The following is a 19,795-nucleotide window of genomic DNA, read 5'->3' as shown; positions in this document are numbered from 1 at the left end:
GCCGCGTAGACCGTCAAATGTTTCTGTTTATATGGCGCTGTCTGTGTTTTGTTTTAAGCCTTACCTCTTCGCATATGGAAACTCTAATTTGGAAGTGTTTTAATTTGCAAGATTTGACGATGCTCTATGGCCATTGTAACACCCATGAAATGGAAAGCTTCAATGATGAAAATGTATTCGAGATAAAGTCGACTGCGCGCGGACAGTCTGAGTGAAAATAATGCCAGCATTAAGTCTAAAGATCGCTGCTGTTATGTAGTTAATGTAAAGATTGAATAAGTTTAGTTTTTTCACGCTACACAGTTAGAGGACCGATGTAAACAAAGTTGACGTTTAGGTACATCATAACCGCAACTTTTCTCAGAGTCATGCAACACTATTATTTTGGAGTAACGTAACGTTAGCTAATTGGCGCCATCTTCAGACTTTTAAACGGTTACTGCGACATTTTTAATTTCATGGTAAACGTAGAACTAGAGGCACATGAGTCTCCAGTCAAAGCAAAAAAAAAAAAAAAAAAAATAGATGAAAACTTAAACGAAATTTAGAAACTGTTGTCATGGGTACTGACCTTTTAGACCCATTATTAAAATAATAATAAAAATGACAAAAACTAAAAATATTTTTTTTTTACTGAAACCTAACATTAAAATGTTTTTTTTTTTTTTTAAATAAATCTAATCCATAATATTAATAAACTTAGTATATAAATAGGCTAATAATAAAATAGCACAGAAACCAGTGCAATTTCAAACACTTTTCAGGACGTTTGAAGTTCAAAGTGTCCAGATGTTTAGCACTAGTCTAAGTGCCTCATGTGAGTCAGTAGTGACCTACTTCTGTGTTAAACCATTGACGGGTGTGGTTCTTTCATCAAGGAGCCAGTTTTGGGTTATCTGTCCTGAGCAGAAGCTTTGTCTGGTTTAGTCCAGTCTTTAGTCAGTTGCTTCTTCATATTGCGGCAGCCATAGTCTCAATTTTAGTCTCTTAAGTTTTCATATAGTCACTCAAATTCTGTGTGAACTACTTTAAACAAAGTATATTTGAACTTTTGGAAGAACCTACAGCATATTTGTCTCATTTATAAACATCTGTGCTAGCGTATTTGTCTTATTTCTAAACATCTGTGCTTCTTGGAAACCGCAAACAGTGTCTGTGCTTCAGTCTTAAGTGTCTTTAAGGACCAGATCAACAATGTGAACAAGCCTGAATTCTAGTTTCCACACTGGATGGACTGAACATTTGAACACACTGCCTGAATGTCTCTTTTAGACAGCTAATAAAGTCCCTTTGACAGTCATCCAGTTTTTCTGATCTGATAGATGCGCCATCTGTTGGCTGAATATTGTCAATAAATTATAAGAAGCTAATTTGGCCAGACATTTAATAGTCTTTAACTTTTCACTTTTGACATTATCTGAACATAACCAAAACACTTCTTTAAAATCTAATGTATAGACCCAATTGTCCCTGTTAATTTGTTTAGAATAAAATTAATTATATTAAAATTAAAATTGATATTATTTATTGATTATATTTAAGTCTGATTATTTGTTGATACATAATCAGCACATAGTTGGTATGTTTTTAGTAGCTATTCAATATTCTTTTTGTCATTCTTGTGATATGAGTAATTTGCTGCTGAAAATACAGAAATTTTCCATTCAATTCAATGTATTCCACTCAGATTGTTTCAAAGGGATGGGTGGTTGACCTTGAAAATAACAGTCCAGGAGCAGTCCAAAACATCAATATCCGAGCTGAATCATAAGCATGGTAATTCTGAAATGAAAATAAGAACATTTCAAAGAACGTTGGAAAACAACCACTAAAGATGTAACATTAACTCTAAAAATTGCACAAATAGATGCTGAGAAATTTTGGGCTGAAATGTATATAAACAAACGTTGTCGACAAAGCTATAAACATTTAAATGAATAAAAAGCTATGCCAACATAATATACGTTTACATAAAAAGATATAGAAAAAAGAAATAAAAAAAATTGTCATTTGTTTTGTATTAGGGGTGTAACAAAACCCTCATGTCACGATTCGATACATATCACAATCCTGAACTCACGATACAATATTATTGCGATAATCCAAGACATGATAAAAGGTCAACAAAAAATGCTGTTGACTAAAATGCTAAATTTGATATTACATTGTGGGTGTAAATGAATAGGCTTGAACTTGATGCTGATAACCCAATGCACAGGACAATGGTGACACCAGAACAAAAATATTTTTTGAATTATTTTAAACGAATATGCTTGCACTCTGTTACTGACTAGATATATTTAAAATATTGTAGGCCACTTTTTACTGGTAACATAAGACATTTGGCATTATCGGGACCCACATATATTCCCCCATTGCATTATTATGCATTATATTCAACATTATATATAGTAGTTTAATGTATACTGACACTCTGTAAACTTGAATTATCTTTAACCGTTATTTTTATTTTGGGTGAACTATACACAAAACGGATCCATGATGCATACCATTGCATTTTTTATTGTGATACAATTGGATTGTGACACAATATATTGTTACACCTCTATTTTGAATATATACATAAGGGGCTGGGGCTGTCAAACTTCAAAAGGACTATAAAATATCATAAAATAAGTAGCCCTCATGACTCTAAGCCTTCTGAAGTCATGCAGTAGCTTGGTGTGATTAACAGACTGACATTTTGGTTTCACATCTGCTGCATCTCTCTAATCTCATCATCTCCATCCTGTATATTCAGACAGGAGAACTTTAGTGATAATTTTTTTTTCTCTTTTTTTTTCTTTTCGTGTTGATCACAAATTTGTCAAGATATCATTTTTGGATCTGAATGGAACTACAATTGAAGCCTAGCGCTTCGAGAGAGGGGAAATTACCTATTGTGTTTAGGTGTTACTAATCTCACAAATGTATTAAATGACTTAAAATGATTTGGAATTTTATCTTGACATCATGGTTCCTATGAAATGTTTTGAAAAGACCCGTGCAACGATTCTTCAGAATTTCTTCTTCTGTGTTCTACAGAAGTCGTAAAAGTTTAGAACAACATGAGGGTGAGTAAATGATGACAGAATTTCCCTTTTTTGGGTAAACAATCCTTAAATTAACATTGTCCATTCATAACTGACCGTCCGTCGAAAACCAATAGATGGCGCTGTTGATTAAACTTTAGTATTGAAGCCGTGACGAAGCAAAGGCAGTCTGCCTTTTCTTACTGCTGAAGAAAGAAAATCTTCTTCTTTAGGGTACATGCTTGCAGATAAAAGCTGTCATTGGCAAGAGACCCAATAATAACTGAGAGGGAAGAATGAAATGTAAAACCAAGGGAAACTAAATTCCAGAGTGGCTGGATGCATGTCAAATATGACTGGAAGTTTATGTGACCAAAAAAATAAAATAAATAAAAATCAGACACTTTATTAGGGGCCAAGCACTGAAGGAGGCACCTATTGTATCTGTTCCCGTTCTTCTTCTTCTTCTTCTTCTTCTTCTTCTTCCGCTCTGGGAGTCTATGGCAGCCCATAGAACCGCTTGCGGGAAAGTTATGAAATTTGGCACACTGATAGAGGACAGTCTGAAAAGTCACCATAGCAAATTTGGTGTCTTAAAACCAATCCCTCTAGCGCCACCAACTGTCCAAAGTTTCACTCATGTTTATGCTAATAACTTTTGAACCGCAAGGCCTATCAACAAAATTCTTTTGTCATCTGATTCCTTGGCTCAAGACGATTCGATTGCAACCTATGACGTCATTTTCCGTCATGGAAATTTTTCCGCCATCTTGATTTTCAGTCAAAACCTACTTTTTCGAACTCCTCCTAGACCGTTTGTCCGATTTTCACCAAAATCGAATCGTATCATCTCCAGACCGTGCCGACTAAAAGTTATGGATTTCGTGTCGATAAACGAAACCGTTTTCGTATAGCGCAGCAGCAAAGTTGAGGCATGATGCTAATAGCACTATTCAGGCTTTATCTCTGCAATGCCTTGACATATTGACACCAAACTTTGTATGTGTCATTGTCACTTCACTCTGACCACATCACATCAGTTTTGTAACTGCGCCACCTATTGGTCGAAAGTGATAATCCATTAAATCATATTTTTAATTATTGTTTCTATGATTTTTCAGGCATTTTGCCTAAAATCCTCTTTAAATGTCTTTAATTGCTCATTGTTGCAGTTGATCTGACACTTTCAGCCATGTCTTGTCGTCTTATTCTGCTTGGCCCCGGTAATTGCTGCTTGCAGCTATATTTATTTATTCTATTTCTATTCACCGAAGTTATCACTATCCTTTAATAAAATCGGTAAAGATAACAAACACTCGGGCGCCATCTGGTGTGTGATTATGGTAAAACATCTAATGCGTATTTCATAGCTTAATGTCTTTTATACATGAACAACGTCTTTTTTTTTTGCATTTTTAAACAAGCTTTTAGCTTGTAAATCAATGTCCTTCCTGTATGTTAATTTACAGTAAAAAAAAAAAAAGGAAATAACCTAAATGGGAGTTCTGCTGATTTAGAAGCATTGGTAAAATTTCCGAGAGGGGAAGTGCATAATTTTTCAGCAAATAACGTACAGTGGTGTTTTATTTTTGGCCTTGAAAAGATGCTGAGTAATGTGAAGAACCTCTTGAGTGTTTCTGTGTAAATTCCTTTGCTCAAGAGTGAAGTTCTGTGTCATGTTCTCTTCTTCTCCTTTTAGCCGCCCCTCCTCCTCCTCCTCTCCCAAAATCTCTCCCGTCTCTGTAAAACAGGATGCTGCTACTTCGTTTGCGGTGCCAACAGCTGAGGTCTGCTTCCTGAGTTTCCCTCCAGCCTAAGAGAGTTGCAGGAAAAGAAAGGAAGTGTGTGTTTGTGCGAAGGCAAGGGACAGTGTGTAATGTACGTTTGTGAGAGAGAGCACAAGAAAAGAGAGAGAGAGACTATGGAATGCTGTGATGTCACCAGCTAAGTCATACACAAAGGCAAGAAGGACACACAGGCACTCACTCTCCCTCTTACTAAAGTCTGCCGTGGAGCGTCCGCACCCAGCTGTGAGTACATTTTACTTCACACAGGCTCTTTTTTTCTTCTCTTTCCAACTTTATTTCCACTTGCCACCATATTTCTCTGTTTCTATACATTAACTGCAGACTATTAAATGTGTAGACAGGCAGACATCAACTCTTTTGTCTCAGTTGCTGTTGTTGTGGTGGTACTTTTTTTTCCCCCCTTGTGTATATATAATGGGATCTCAGACTTTTTTGTAGTTGTAGACCTATGTCTCTCTTAAAGAGGTCATGGCATTGGCATGGTAGTTGCATGCAAATAACAACTGTGGCCAAAATAAGTTAAAATAAAGCAGAAGTATATTCTGTAAGGAAGGGGGAGCTGCTGACAACAGAAGTAAACTTTGGTTCCTCAGAAATCCCCCCTTCAGGCCTAAAAAGAGCTGGGAAACCAGAAATTACAACTAGGACCACCAAATATGATGATTCCCCCTTTCTAAAATACAAAAGCAGCTACGCATTTTGATTTAATATCTGTTTATTCTGTGTTAGGGCAAAAGTGTGATATCAGCATCATATTAAAGCTGTTCATTTTATTTAAAATATTATTTATAGAATAGTAATATTATTTAAAAACTTCTTTGTGATATGTTGACAGTGTATCATATTTTACCTATTATTAAAGTAATTTTACATGTATAAATCTTGATAATAATAATAAATAGATTTGTTTTTTAAATAATTGTTTAAATAATTATAAAACTATAAAATAATCAAAACTAATGTTATGATTTCTGACCAGTTTTAAAAATAGATAATTATATCAATATAAATGCATTAAACATATTTAATTAATCTTTAAAGTTAACAGCTCTAAAAATAAATTTTGTAATATTGTATTTAGTTAGTTAATAAACAAAATATTTTATTTAAATGTTCCCATGCATACTAAAGAAAGAAAGAAAGAAAGAAAGAGATCAGAACCTTTATTGGCACACTGTTCATTTAACATAACACAGTCTAAAACTGCACAGGAAGAGAAGGGGTAAACAAACTATTAAAGAGATCAAATTGCTTCCAGATGTTGTAATCTGTCATTCCTTGTGACAGCGTGTCCAGTTGATGGCTGCTGATCAGTGATGAGAGCGTGTGTGTGGTGAACGGACCGAGCTGGGCTTCATCGTCTTTACCACCGTCATCCTCATTCTGAAGGGCTGTTGCTGAATCTCAGGATCTATTCTGGTGCACCACACACACGGCCATGCTGCAGCAGATCTTGAATGACATGTACATCGACCCAGATGTGCTGGATGCTCTGAACGACGAGCAGAAGAAGACGCTCTTCCTGAAGATGCGCGAGGAACAGGTGCGGCGCTGGAAAGAGTGTGAGGAGAAGCTGGAGAGGGAACCACTCAAACCCAAACCAAAGACAGGTGGGAACTAGGTTTATATTGCACCGATCCAATCTAAAATTGACATGTTATGTGATCTGTGCATATTATTGAAGCGAGTTCTTCGAGAACTTTTAATACAATTGATTACGTTTACAAATTTGTATTAGATTTAGTTCTCAAAACTTTTAATCAAATTGCAGATTTGTTATCTTTATATCTGTATATCTACTACTGGATAAGAGCATAAGCACATTTATCATTGATCATAAAAAATAGAAAAAATATCACAACTAGTTATATTAGGCTATATTATAGTAATAATGTCAATCTAGTATTTTTATTATACAGTTTTTGTGTTTTAATTTTGGTTTATTAAAATTGTTAATAATAATAATAATTATTATTATTATTATTATTATTATTCAGAAATTAAACTTGACAGCCCATAATCAGCATGCATTTTCATGAAATGGAAAAAGAAAGTGTTTTGTTCCACAGGGAAACTAGCACAAGGGTGGTAGTGATTTATAACATTTGATTTAACTATAAAAAAATGTATAATAATAGTTTTAGACATGCGCCTTTCTGACTGGTTATGTCTCTCCTCTAAGAGACATACAGTTTACTTATTAGAGGGACAGTCTTTCTGAAGTTAAAGTTCTTATTCACATGGTCATGCAGCAGCTCATCAGTATCTGTTTAGATGAAGGCTTTAGAACATCTTGAGGTTTGAATGTGGGACCTTTGAATTGCTAGTGCAGATCTTTAATCAGTGCGTTTACTGTTCCCACATCTGTTGGCCAGGCCAGTCTGCTCTTGCTTTTTATTGCTGACTTTAAATGACTTAATATGGTCAGAATCTTAATGTGGCACATGACTCAGTCAGGACAGAATAGCTGAGCTGATAAAACACGGTTTGCCACTGTGGTTCTGCAGACTTCATGGGAAAATGTCTTGTGATGTCCGAATAGGCTCAGATGTTTGGACAACAGAAAGCGCTTTGAAACACAAGAGTAAATATCTTTGAGATGAGAGCTTATTGATGCTTCCAGTGGGAACATCTGTCACTGACAGACACAAGACCAGACAAGTTTACAATTTTTTGACTGAGCAGAAGACGTCAATGGAAAATTTGCATGACCAATATCAATAGAAGCTAATATTTTTTTAAAGGATCTTCTCAGTGTGACACTGAAACACTGTTAACATCTGGTCAAAAATAATTTACAACATGGGGATTCCCCTTCAGTTTCACCACTTCTTAACACTCAAGGGTCTCAGACGTCACACATACGAGACTTGCGTGAGGAGGACAAGTGTCTAAAACCGGCTAAGAGGGAGGAGTAAACGGCAAAGATATGAGAGGAATGCATCTGAGAGATAGAGGGTATCTGTAAAACAGCAAAAGAGCTGGAGAGCAGTGAAAAAGCAAACAAAACAATGAAAAATGAAACTTTACATTGCTTGGATAAAGTTACAACCCGGTTTAAACTGGTTAGACGTACAGAAAACTTATGGAATCTGGCATATCAGCTTTGTTACTGGAAGAGCCAGAACTTTCATGGACTAAAAAGATCACAGATGACAGATCTTCCTCAACTAGATTAGTAAATGAGGTAAAACTTAAAAGATTGCTATGAAATTAATGTTTGAAGTGAGGCTTAAGTGTCCAAAAACTCTTTGAGGCCACAGTATAGTCATTTTCTTGGGTTCATGCATTAAATAATGTGCAGACCACTGAAACAATTTAGGTTGACATGCGTAACTCCAAGAGGAAGTCGTCTTTGGCTAATAACAAAGCAGTTGTTATCAGGTCCCTGAGGTTCAGACCTCAGAGGAGAACAGAGAGTCCTCTATCTCCTTTAGACAACGGCAGCTGTTCTTGCAGGTCAATGGTTTCCCCAAGACATACTGATACAACATCTTGATTCCCATTGTGCAATCTCTGTCTTATAGACGGGTTCCTGTTAGGAAAGTGGCTAAAATGTCAAAAGTCATTCAAGATTCTGTTACACAGTAATACAATGCCATAATAAAATAACAATAAAGAGAGTCTCTGGAGGCTGGCTACACAAGCCAGAGGAAACATCTCTGTTACTGACCCAGTTTTTAGAGCAAGAAAGGAAATTTCAGCCAGGCCAAGTTCCATTCCCTCACACACATGACTGCCAACAAAGCAGGAAGTATACAGGAAACACATGCACTCAAAACACACTGAGGAGGAAGAGAAAGGGAGAATGTGGGGAGGAGACACAGATTGTATGTCTGATTATCAGTAGTTGTACACATGATGTTTGTTTTGTCTTGTAACTTAGTTTTTTGCTTTTAGTTTTATAATGTGTCTTACTTTTTAGCGCTGCCATTCAAACTTTTGGGGTCAATATGATTTTTCTTTTTGATAATTTTCTTACTTTCGAAAGAAAGCAATTATCTTTTTTTTTTTTTTTTTAGCAAGAATGCATTAATTTGATAAAAAGTGACAGTAAAGACACTGTAATAAAATACTTCCATTTCAAATAAATGCTCTTCTTTTTAACTTTCTATTCATCAAAGAATCCAGAAAAAAAGTATCAGTTTCCACAACAACAAAAAAGCAGCATAACCATTTTCAACTGTGATTTTATATATATATATAAAAAATTCTTGAGCAGCTTATCAGCATATTAGAATGATTTCTGAAGGTTCATTCAGCTTTACCATCACTGGAATAAATTACATTTTAAAATGAAAATAGAAAATTGTAATTTCACAATATATTATTTTTGATTAAAGAAATGCATGCAGCTTTAGAGAGCATAAGAAACTTCTTTCAAAAACTTCTTAGCGACCCCAAACTGAACGATAGTGTATGTTGTTGGAGAGACCAGGACTAGAGCATCTAACTATAAGGTGTTGAGTAAAAAGGTCTTCTCCTTTGTCATCAATGTGGATATAAAAAAATATAATACTACTACCAGTGTTGTAGCACTCATCTCCAAGACCATATTTTCTATGACCAGTCAAGACCAGATCATTCGAATGCAAGTCTAGGCTGGGTCCAAATCCTCCTGAAAATATGGTCTTGGGACTTCAGTACTACAAGACTAATATTAATAAAAAAGGGCTGCAGTTTGTTGGTTGCTGCTAAAATATGGAGAATAAATTATTTTTTTCCTTTTAATGCACTGAATGCCTTAAATGTATAAAATATATTTTGAAACCATTTTGTTAGGCCAACCTGAAATGTTTGAAAGACGAAAAGAAATGGTTGCTATTTCTACTTGGTTTGTGCTCATCTGCTCATCATTTAACATGGTCCTTTTAGCTCTTACGGCAGTTTTAGACTGTTTGATTTGATGTTAGTTTTGTCTTGACTGGGATCACGAGTGTGTCAGTCAAGCTGTTAAACTGGTATCTTGTTGTTTTGCCACAGGGCCTGCAAGAAGAACCTGTTCATCATGGGAGGGTTTTCCTTATTTGCTGTCAAACATTTTTTTGTCTCTCTTATGCATCATCTTTCTTTTGTAACTAACTCTGAATTTAAATTTGTTGCACTATTTGTTGGAAAGACTTGGCAAGTAGTTCATAAAGGAAAAAGCTCCTCATACAAGAATGTGTAGTGATAAAATATGACGTTTAGTTTTATAGATCCAATAAGTAGCCTTAAACTGTTTTACAACACGATTTCTTTTTAACAAAAATGAGTCTTGTTATGGCTGAGTGCATTCAGGAAACACAATGCGTAAATTATGAAGTATACAGTAATTGTACATTTAAATTTCAACTAGGCCAACCAACCACTAAGATTCTTTCTTTTTTTCTTTCCCTTTGTAAGCTCATAGCAAGAGTGTCAGCTGGCTGCTGGGACGAGATGGAGACGTACAGGTCGTTGTCATCGGAGAGATGGATGAATTCAAGTCCTCCAAGATCATCTATTCAGGTTTTGGAGAGAGAAAAAAGGCCAGCGTCCTCAACAATTCACAGTATGGACACAACTTCAGTTTAAACGCTGACAAAAACACTGGGGCCTGGTTTCACAGACAGGGCTTAGATTAAGCCAGTAGTAGGCCTTAGTTAAATTAAGACATAGACATGCCTTAGAAAAAAACATGAATGGTGTGCAAAACAAAACAATTGCACTGACATATTTTAAGATTTGTTAGTTTAAGTTGCTTTCAGTTAAAGGTGGGGTAAGCTATATTTCAAAAATGCTGTTGGACATTGTTGATATTTGAAATCAACCCAAACAAACACACCCCTCTCTTCATTGCTCTGCCTCCGAAACTCACACTCCAACCCTAACTCCAACCCTGCTCCATTTACAACATTTATGCATTTGGCAGATGCTTTTATCCAAAGTGACTTGCATTGCATTTCAAGATACACATTTACATTCTTATCAGTTCTTGCTTTCCCTGGGAATCAAACCCATGACCTTGGCAGTGCAAGCACCAATGCTCTACTGTTTGAGCTAAAGGAAAGTCAACAGCTCCGAGTGAGTCTCAAACCCCGATCCCCCGGCATGCAAGTCGAGTGCACTAACAATAACGCTAAACACTGCATTCTCCAAAGGGGTAATCCAGCACCCGGAAAGCGTACCTTCCCTGGGGGCCGCCATTGGTTAGCAAGCCATCACCTGCTGTTAGAATTCCATTGACTCCCATTCATTTTGGCGTCACTTTGACAGCGAATAACTTTACATCTGAGGTGTTTAAAGACTCTATCCATTGTTTATTTCTAAAGAAACACGACAATGTATAAAAGGCTCCATTACCTTGTATCTTACGTTATGGCCCCGTAGAAGCAGTTTTTGTAAAAATAGGCTAACGATTGCATCATAACCACACGACTCTCTGTCGCACAGTAGAGAAATGACCATATAGACAGGAGAAGCTCGCAGGCAATCGGGGGGACGTGGAGGCATAAAGTCAAGGGAGAAGCCCATAGAGAGTCATGACGTTGCTACTGCTCCTAGCTCATGGACAGCTCCTACTCACGCTCTCCGTCTCTGCAGGATTCGGAAGGGAATGATTCAGATTTCTCTTGGCCAGGCTACTAGAAGACTTACAGCTGTCAGACAGGTCAAGCTCAGTTTGAGGCTGCGCAGTACGATCAGCCATCAGGAAGTGAGCGCTTCTAATTGACTTCACTTTTCTCCGTTGAAGTCTATGGGGTCGCTGTGTCCATTTCTTATACTGTTTATGGCATTCTCTAGCGGTCGTCAGAGCGACTCTCGCTAGCTGGCCTCCGTTACTCACGCAATCCAAGAGTGGATGTCTGTTTATCATAGTAGAAGCGCAACAAAATAATGCTTCACAAAAAAATAAAGTGCAGATGATGAACGAATGACCAGAAAGCACAAAAAATGAACATGCATTCACAAGAGTAAATACAAACAAGAGTTCGTTGTTAGTAGCCAACAGCACAGCAGGTCCAGACAATGACACTCAAACCCAGTGTTGCTCGCGTGTGGAGAGGAATCAAAGCAACATCCGGGTTTTCAGGCCTTCCCGCTTAGCTCTCTCCAGCACTGGAAAGCTTTTCTAATATTAACGTGGGTCCTAAAGCTGATCATAACCCTTAATTTTCCAGTGATATTCTAATGAGCTTTTCTCTTTTGTTTTGTGTCTCATCTCCATTTCTGCAGTCTTTCTTCAAATCTCCCTCTTGCTCGTTCTCTCTCCTCCACCGCCATACGCGGTAATGCTGATTGGCTACACACGTTTGTAGTTGTTCTTGTGTCGGTCCAAACTTCCAAACAGCGTTTTTCAAATACAGCTTACCCCACCTTTAAAACAGCTCAAACATGCATTTTAGTCTGGGACTAGGTTGAAGCCTTGTCTGTGAAACGGGGGGGAAATGTACATTGTGCTACACCTCGAATAATAAACAAATATTTTTAATGCATAAAGGTTCAGGCCTCAAATATGACCTTTGGCCCCCAAGCCCATGGAATCTGAACACCATGTTGTTTAGTTTGATGGTATATAATGCTGAAACAGATCTGCTCAGTTTACTCTATACTAATCTGAATGATGTTTTAAAATGTTTTTATTACTACTCGATTATGCAGCGTGTCATAAATATAATTTATAATACGGTTTAAAAATGAGGACAGTAAGATTTGTTTTTGCAAGAAGTCTCTTTTACTCAAGGCTGCGTTTATTTGAGCAAAAAATACCGTAAAAAGATATTGTGAATTATTATTATTATTATTATTATTATTATTATTATTATTATTATTATTATTATTATTATTATATATTTTTAAGTATCTATTTTAATACATTTTAAATGTCATTTATTCCTGTGATGGTAAAGCTGAATTTTCAGCATCATTCATCCAGTCTTCAGTGTCACATGATCCTTCAGAAATCATTCTAATATCAGATTTGCTGCTCAAGAAACATTTGTTCTTATCAATTTTGAAAACCGTTCTTCTGCTACATTTGTGAAAACTATATGTATATGTGTATATATATATATATATATATATATATATATATATATATATATATATATATATATATATATATATATATATATATATATATATATATATTTTAATAATAATAATAATCTTATAATAATAATAATCTTTCAATTTTGATCAATGTACTGCATCTGTGCAGATTAAATGTATTCATTTCTTTCAAAGAAAATAAATCTTACTGTCCCAAAACTTTTGAACAGTAGTGTAAATAAATTTAGTTTAAAAAGTTGTACAACTTTTCCTGAACAAATGCAAAACAGAATCTGCATACGGTCAATAAACCTGAGGAAAAAGAGGGTTGTAAACTTATGAGCAAAATTGTAAATGATTATTCCAAAGAAATTCTGTCTCAACAGTGTGTCATCATGAAAGCTTGTTTGCTTGTGAAGGGCGTTGATTCATTTGTCTTGTCATGTATTCAAGCAACCAGCCCGGCACTTTGAAGAGCAACTTGACCAACCGAGCATCAGCAGAACCTGTACGATCAGGACGAGAAAACCTTCCTCCTAAAGCACATTCAGGAGTTCAGCTGAACTTTAAGGTGTGTTCACGTGCGGGTGTTTGTTTACCTCCACGTTTGCTCCACTCTTAAATTGGTGCCACTGTGTTTTCATGTGGCGGTGTGTGCGAGTGTGTGTAGGTGACCTTCCTGTTGCCGCCATTAATCTCGGACACAGCCGAGGGGCAGCGAGACGGACTTTCTCCACAGGGAGAGTCATCGTTCAACAGCCAAATAAATCACAACCTCCCTCTTTTTGTGCCTTCCTTTCCCCTTTCCTCCTTTTTTCATTCCTTTCTCCTTCATTATTCCTTTTCATCCTTTCAAAAAAAGAAACCCACCCACACGCACCCACCCACCTCTCCATCTCTCATTGCTTGGCTCTTTGTGGCTCCATCTCTCGGCTCATGTATCAATATGTCCGTCTATGTGTGGCCAGTTGACGTCCATGACATTTTGAACCGTCAGACAGTCCAACTTATGCAGTAACACTGTGTCCTTACTAAGAATGAATCAACAAGTTTCCTACCATGTGAATTTGAACATGAAATTATTGTGTGACGTGATTAAAACATATATGAATTTATATTTAATGCACCGTTATGAAGAGCATGATTTTTGGACCAATTAGAATTCAGAGTGGGCGGGGCCACCTATAACAATACTGTAGAAATAGGTGGAGTTTTTTATTTTTTTTGTCACTTGTAGGTTAGAATGCAGTGTCAAAGTGCAGTGATGTCATCTTTAATTAATTAGTGTGTGTGTGTGCATGATCAGGATCTCAGCCCCAAAAGTGTTTTAAAATTGTCTATCCAGGTTTTTCACTTAATATGTGGAGATCTCGCCACCTTCTCTTTCCTGTTATACTAAGGTGGGGGGGGTGGGGGGTTTGCACTAGGGTTTCCATGGCAACAACGTGCGCAGCGAACACACTCCTGGGAGAAGATGTGCTGGCCAGTATCACCACACTATGATCCTCTACTTGCTAAACACAAGCATCTGTCCCTGTACCTCGACACATGTGGCTCACTGTTGCCAATTAGTGTAGGGCTGCATGATAGTCGCAGAAACACCAGCCCAAACCCATCTGAGAGCTTTCAGATTTTAAACGGATCATGGAGTAGACCGGCTTATATCAGTGTCAACTTTTGAGATTGCAATGATAAAATTACATGTAGAAGTGTGGAAGAGTTTTGCTCAGTCTTCTTGTTTTCACAGGACAACGGTGACAAAGAGTTAAGGGCTCTGCCGCCTCCACAGGTGAGTTTTGGTATTGCAGCGGATATGATGCTCAACAATGAGTGAGATGTTTTGTCTCAAGAGGATATTTCAAAATGAGTGGCCTTTTTTTACATTTTCTAAATGCCTTCTCCTAATCCTGCAGATGCCAGTAAATGAAGAAAAGCCATCAGTACCTATAGATAATGTAAGTACCCTGTTTCATATGTTTAGTATAGTAATGTGGAGAGTTGTTTTTAAATAACGAATACCTAATTCATAAAGATATGCTGTTAAAAAACATAATAGTAAGAAACTTTTTTTTTTGGACACTATCATGGTATGTACATATAAAATACAGTGGTATTACAAATGAGAGCAGAGCAAAATGTTATTTTAAATGTATAATAATTATAAAATTATTAAATATATACACCATATATTTGTTTTCTCTTGTATTGAAGCAGGTATAAAAGTTTTGGTACAGGGAATTGACACTGTTCACAATTTCAAGTCATTTTTCAGTATCGCAGGCTCATTGGCCTGATGCGATATGCTAAATGAGGCCGCTGGAAAGTCCCAGGATCTAATGGCCACTGTTCATTGATACTGCTGCCATTTAACACAGAGCAAATCAACAGATTGGGATTATTTCTTTGCCCGCTTTCTGTCTGTCTGTCTGCCCTTTTCTATTTAGTGAAACAGCTTCTTGAACAAGAAAAAAAATGTAGGGCAGGCCTCGTTTCCACCGAGCAGTACAGGACAGTATAGTACAATATGATTCGGGACGGTACGGTTCGGAATTAGGGTATCATTCACAACTTCTGACAATGGAAACGGCAAAAATTGCGTACTGTACATCTCGGTCGAAACAGGGCCTTAATTAAAGATTATGAAGGCACATGCATTTTTGCACGGATAAATAATTTATAATACTGCAATGTTCCATAAATAATCTTGATTTCATGATGACCATTAAAAAAAATGAGCAAGAAATATTTATTGTGCATTAATATTAGGAAATTATAAATAATTTTAATTATACCTTATTGTATTTAAATTTTTTAATTACATTTTTCTATTAATTTTGTCGTGCTGATAATATAATTTGATGTTAAATTAATAAAATAAATCCTGATAATATCGTTAATAAACATGGGTGTGTGTATATAGACAAACACACAATCTAATTTTGTCACGTCACCCACTTGCAGTGTAAACATGGTGTCGGTGCATATGAGTGTCCTCCGCTGAATGTTGGTGGTCTGTTGGGGCGCACTGCTCTGGGTAGAGGGGGGTTGAGGTCAGAGCAGCTGTCCTTGTGCTCTCATCTTGAGATCCTTTTACCCTCAGCTGTCGCTCTCTGCCACTCTGATCACACCTGTTTCAGGCTCTCGGCCCTTCCACCCCGCAACAGCTGAACACGACATGTGCTTTAAACAGTCTTAGACGAGTGTGCAAGCATTTCGTCCAAGTTTCATGTAATTAATATTCATGAGCAACCTGATAATTAGTGTAATTATTAGTTATTTTTTTTAAATATCAATCCTACACAAAGAGGAATAAAACTCATAATTAAAATATAAAACACTTGTAAGCCTGTAATCGATTGAGATTTATAAAACATGTATTGCATAATGCGAGGCATGTATTTTAGGTCGTTTGAAATGCAGACAGAGAGGGAACGCTGAAGGAGATAATGGAGTATTGCTCTCAGTATGTGGCCTGTGTGTCAGAGTATGAGGTGTGTGTGTGTGTGTGCGCTGCAGGAGGACCTGAGAGAGCCCAGGGGCTGATTTGGGTCCCTGAGTTCTTCAAGAGCAGATGGTTGATAAAGTTGATCAGGGAATTAAAGCGGGCGAGACGGCGCGCCTGTCAGTCACAGATGGATGGGATTGTGGGACTGTCCCTTAGGGTTTAGGCAGGAACCCCTCTTTCCCTCTTTTTTTCACTTTCCTCTCTCTTTTCACAACAGATTTATTCCTCAATATTCACAAACCCCTGGGCAGGGCAAGTCCTCACACATCACACGTTTCTTGTTCCATCGTGTGTGTGTGTGTAAACACTAAACACGGTCTGTGCTTGTTTCAGTCCAGGCCTGCAATATCTGCTGTCTTTGGCCACATTTTTGAGCCATTTTGTTTTGTATTTTATTTTATAATACTGTTTCACTTTAGGCAATTTTATTTTATATACTAAAATCAAAAAAGAAAAAAAAATCTATTTTTTTATTTTAGTCTATTTTATTTTAGTAATTTTAGCTGCTATTATTATTATTATTATTATTATTATTATTATTATTATTATTATTATTATTATTATTATTATTATTATTATTTTATTTTAGGTAATTTAAGCTATTTAATTTTTATTTTGGGCTATTTTATATTTTATTTTAGGCTGAGATTTTCTTATTTTTTGTATTGATTTATTTAAATTATATCATAAAGGAAAGGTAAGACATTTCTTAATTTCAAGAGATCTAATTTATTCCATAGGTGTAAAATAGCCTATATGAGACAAATGAGACGCTGCTGACCTAATGTGACTACCATAGACCAGGTCATTTGATGAGATATATTGAAATCTCTGCTCACAGTTTGTGACATTGTGGAGATCTTTTCCGAAACTTTAGAGGCGACACGTGAAATTGCTGTGGTCTGTTTCTCTGGAGAAAAGCTAACGTTTCCATTTGCTCTGCTTAATCTCATAGCAGTCTATACAAAATTCTCAAGATATTAACAAGATCTCATTTGTGTTTATGTCCTCCCTTTCCTCTATTGAATGTTTTAACAGTGCTCTGTTTAAAACTATAGCAGGATACTCAATCCAGTGTGCTACTTTTTATAAATGGTTTATTTGTTTCTGTGGCAGGTATCCCATCAGCCTCAGGAGTCCAGAGAGGAGGCTGAGTCAGGACACTCAAAGGATGACTCAGCACTATTGTCCTCAATTTGCTATCGGGCCCATTCGAGATCTTGCCTCCTGACACCCTCAGCTCTCAGCAGACCTGTCCATACAGACACTGAGGACACGACGACCAATCAGCTGTCTGACACCTCCAGACTCCATCCCCAAGACACCCCCAAACCTCAGATCAACAGAGGTGAGAGTCGGGTGTTTATGTATCCTTCCAGTCTCCCATATGTGTTTGTGTGTGAGTTATTTTTATTTATATTCAGGGGGAATTTATGCTGATCCATCTTGTGCTAATCTGAACATAAACATGGTTTATTTGACACTGGCATCACACCATGACTGATTCAGTGAGATATTTCATTTCATTTGAAAATGTTAAATTTTAAAGGATTAAATGTGGCAAAAAATATTTTTAGATGTTTGACCTCAAGAAAATGTCAAGGTCATATTTCACCTCAAAATAAATTAATTACATTTTGCTGAGAGAATATAAAGCTTATTGTAGGACCATAAGATTTTTGCTTTGGTTGTTTTCATGACAATTAAGCACAATTTCCTCCCTAATTGATCCTTCGCAGGGAGTTTGATTGACAGGCTATCTGACCAATCATAATCCGCCATTCGCCGAATCCGCCATTTTTGTCCGACAAAGCAGTCGTAGATTTAGTTTGAGTTAGTGGATTAATGTTGGAGGATTTTAACTTGAAAAACGGTGTGTACTGATGTCTTTCCGTGGTTAAAACAACATTCCTTCTTATGTTAATTCATGTTTATTTGATGCTATAAATTAACTAGAAGGAAGAGATGATTGGTTCACGAGCAGCTTTAACTGAGGCGCCACAGCGATCTGTCAGACAGATTAAAGAGCCACAAAACGGTATTTATTGTTTAAATTTCTTAAAAAATGTCAAAATTTGAAAGCTGAGACCATCAGTGCATTGTCAGTGTCCTCTCTGCTCCATGATGTATTTTTCACTGCGTGAGAACATGGTGTGGCGTGAGAGCAGCGTGGCTTGTCGGACATAGCAACAGTAACTAAAGGGGGCGGGTCTTTGCAAACGGTGAATTGTCATTTACTTTTTTTTTTTTTTTTTGTTCATGAGAATATGAATCTTGTTTTGATTCTATGGTAGAGTATTAATCTGCTACATTGCCTTTAAATATGCTTTTTAATTAAAAACTCGTAACAGTGTTTTACTGTAACAGTCTTAATTTCCTTACAGATCAGGAAATGAGAATCCTCATTGAAAATATTTGGATACAAAATATAATATCCTAATTTATTTGTTATTATAGGGTGAAAACAGACATTTCTTTTCAGCCTTCACGAGTTTCATCCATTTGCTTTTGCATTAGAAAATTTCTCTGAAAAGACGAGTCTTTATGATCTGGCATACCATGGCTGTCTTTGCAACAATAGAAATAGAGACGGTGAAAGGCAAAAACAAGTGTCTCTGAAATCTGTCAGATTTTCTTTGGCTTCTCCTATGCTCTTCTGATTCGTCCCAAAAATATGTTGCTCATTACAAACAAACAAAAAACACCTAGGATATGATCATTTGTTCTGAACGCTATCCTGGTGTTGTGATGTGAACCACCTAAACAGATGTAATGACTTACTCCAAAAGCTCAACTTACGCCATCCAGTGTGTATTATTAAGAATTACATGCAGTTCACTTCTGCAGTTTCTGTTGACTCCCCCTGCTGGACATAAAAGTGAAATGCAGCCTATAAACTCCCCCAAAGCTCTCACAATTACCTAGGCCAGGTAAGGTAATCGAGCACATTTTGGATCTAGAATATTTTTGTTGCTTGTAAAAAAAATATAAAAAAATCTCTAGGATATACACTTGGATATGCTTTTGTGTTCATCTATATGGCCATGTTTAATTTGTGTGAGTGTTTAACTTTGTAGTGGGCTTAAGAGCGCGTAAATCACAGGAATGTGTGCGAGTAGCGTGCATGTTCATCCTGGCATGTGCGTGAAAGCAACAGCTTCCCACAGCTGCTCGTTCTGTGTGTGTGTGTGTGTGTGTGTGTGTGTGTGTGTCCCTTCTCTTCACCTTCAGAGGGAAGGACACACATTCCAGCGCTGCTTCCCGACTCTGGCCCTGGGCGACGCTCGGCCGGAGCTGATAAGTGACAGGGCCCCCAGCCTCCACTCCGCTCAACCCCCCTCCCCACCTCCCCCTGGCAGCCGTGACCCCCCTGCGGCCTGGCTCAGCGCACAGACGTGCTGCTCCGGAATTCTGCCCTCTGCCCCACTTCTAACTCA

The 19,795-nt window shown here is 37.0% G+C and overlaps 1 protein-coding gene across 1 annotated transcript in view; it reads left to right on the top strand.

Moving 5' to 3' along the window:
• Positions 1-4,703: 4,703 nt before the first annotated feature.
• The window catches only part of LOC311096761 (uncharacterized protein), a 20,865-nt gene continuing 5,773 nt past the window's right edge, over positions 4,704-19,795 (top strand). Inside the window, exons 1-7 of the mRNA XM_084136087.1 lie at positions 4,704-5,062; positions 6,128-6,450; positions 10,226-10,373; positions 13,307-13,424; positions 14,601-14,642; positions 14,767-14,808; positions 17,475-17,706. Of these exons, the coding sequence (XP_083992213.1) occupies positions 6,279-6,450; positions 10,226-10,373; positions 13,307-13,424; positions 14,601-14,642; positions 14,767-14,808; positions 17,475-17,706 (754 nt within the window). The 5' untranslated portion in view covers positions 4,704-5,062; positions 6,128-6,278. The remainder of the gene's footprint in view (positions 5,063-6,127; positions 6,451-10,225; positions 10,374-13,306; positions 13,425-14,600; positions 14,643-14,766; positions 14,809-17,474; positions 17,707-19,795) is intronic.

Source organism: Abramis brama (assembly GCF_963993115.1).
Source record: "Abramis brama genome assembly, chromosome: 15".
Taxonomy (NCBI): domain Eukaryota; kingdom Metazoa; phylum Chordata; class Actinopteri; order Cypriniformes; family Leuciscidae; genus Abramis; species Abramis brama.
This window is presented reverse-complemented; position numbering and strand designations above follow the sequence as displayed.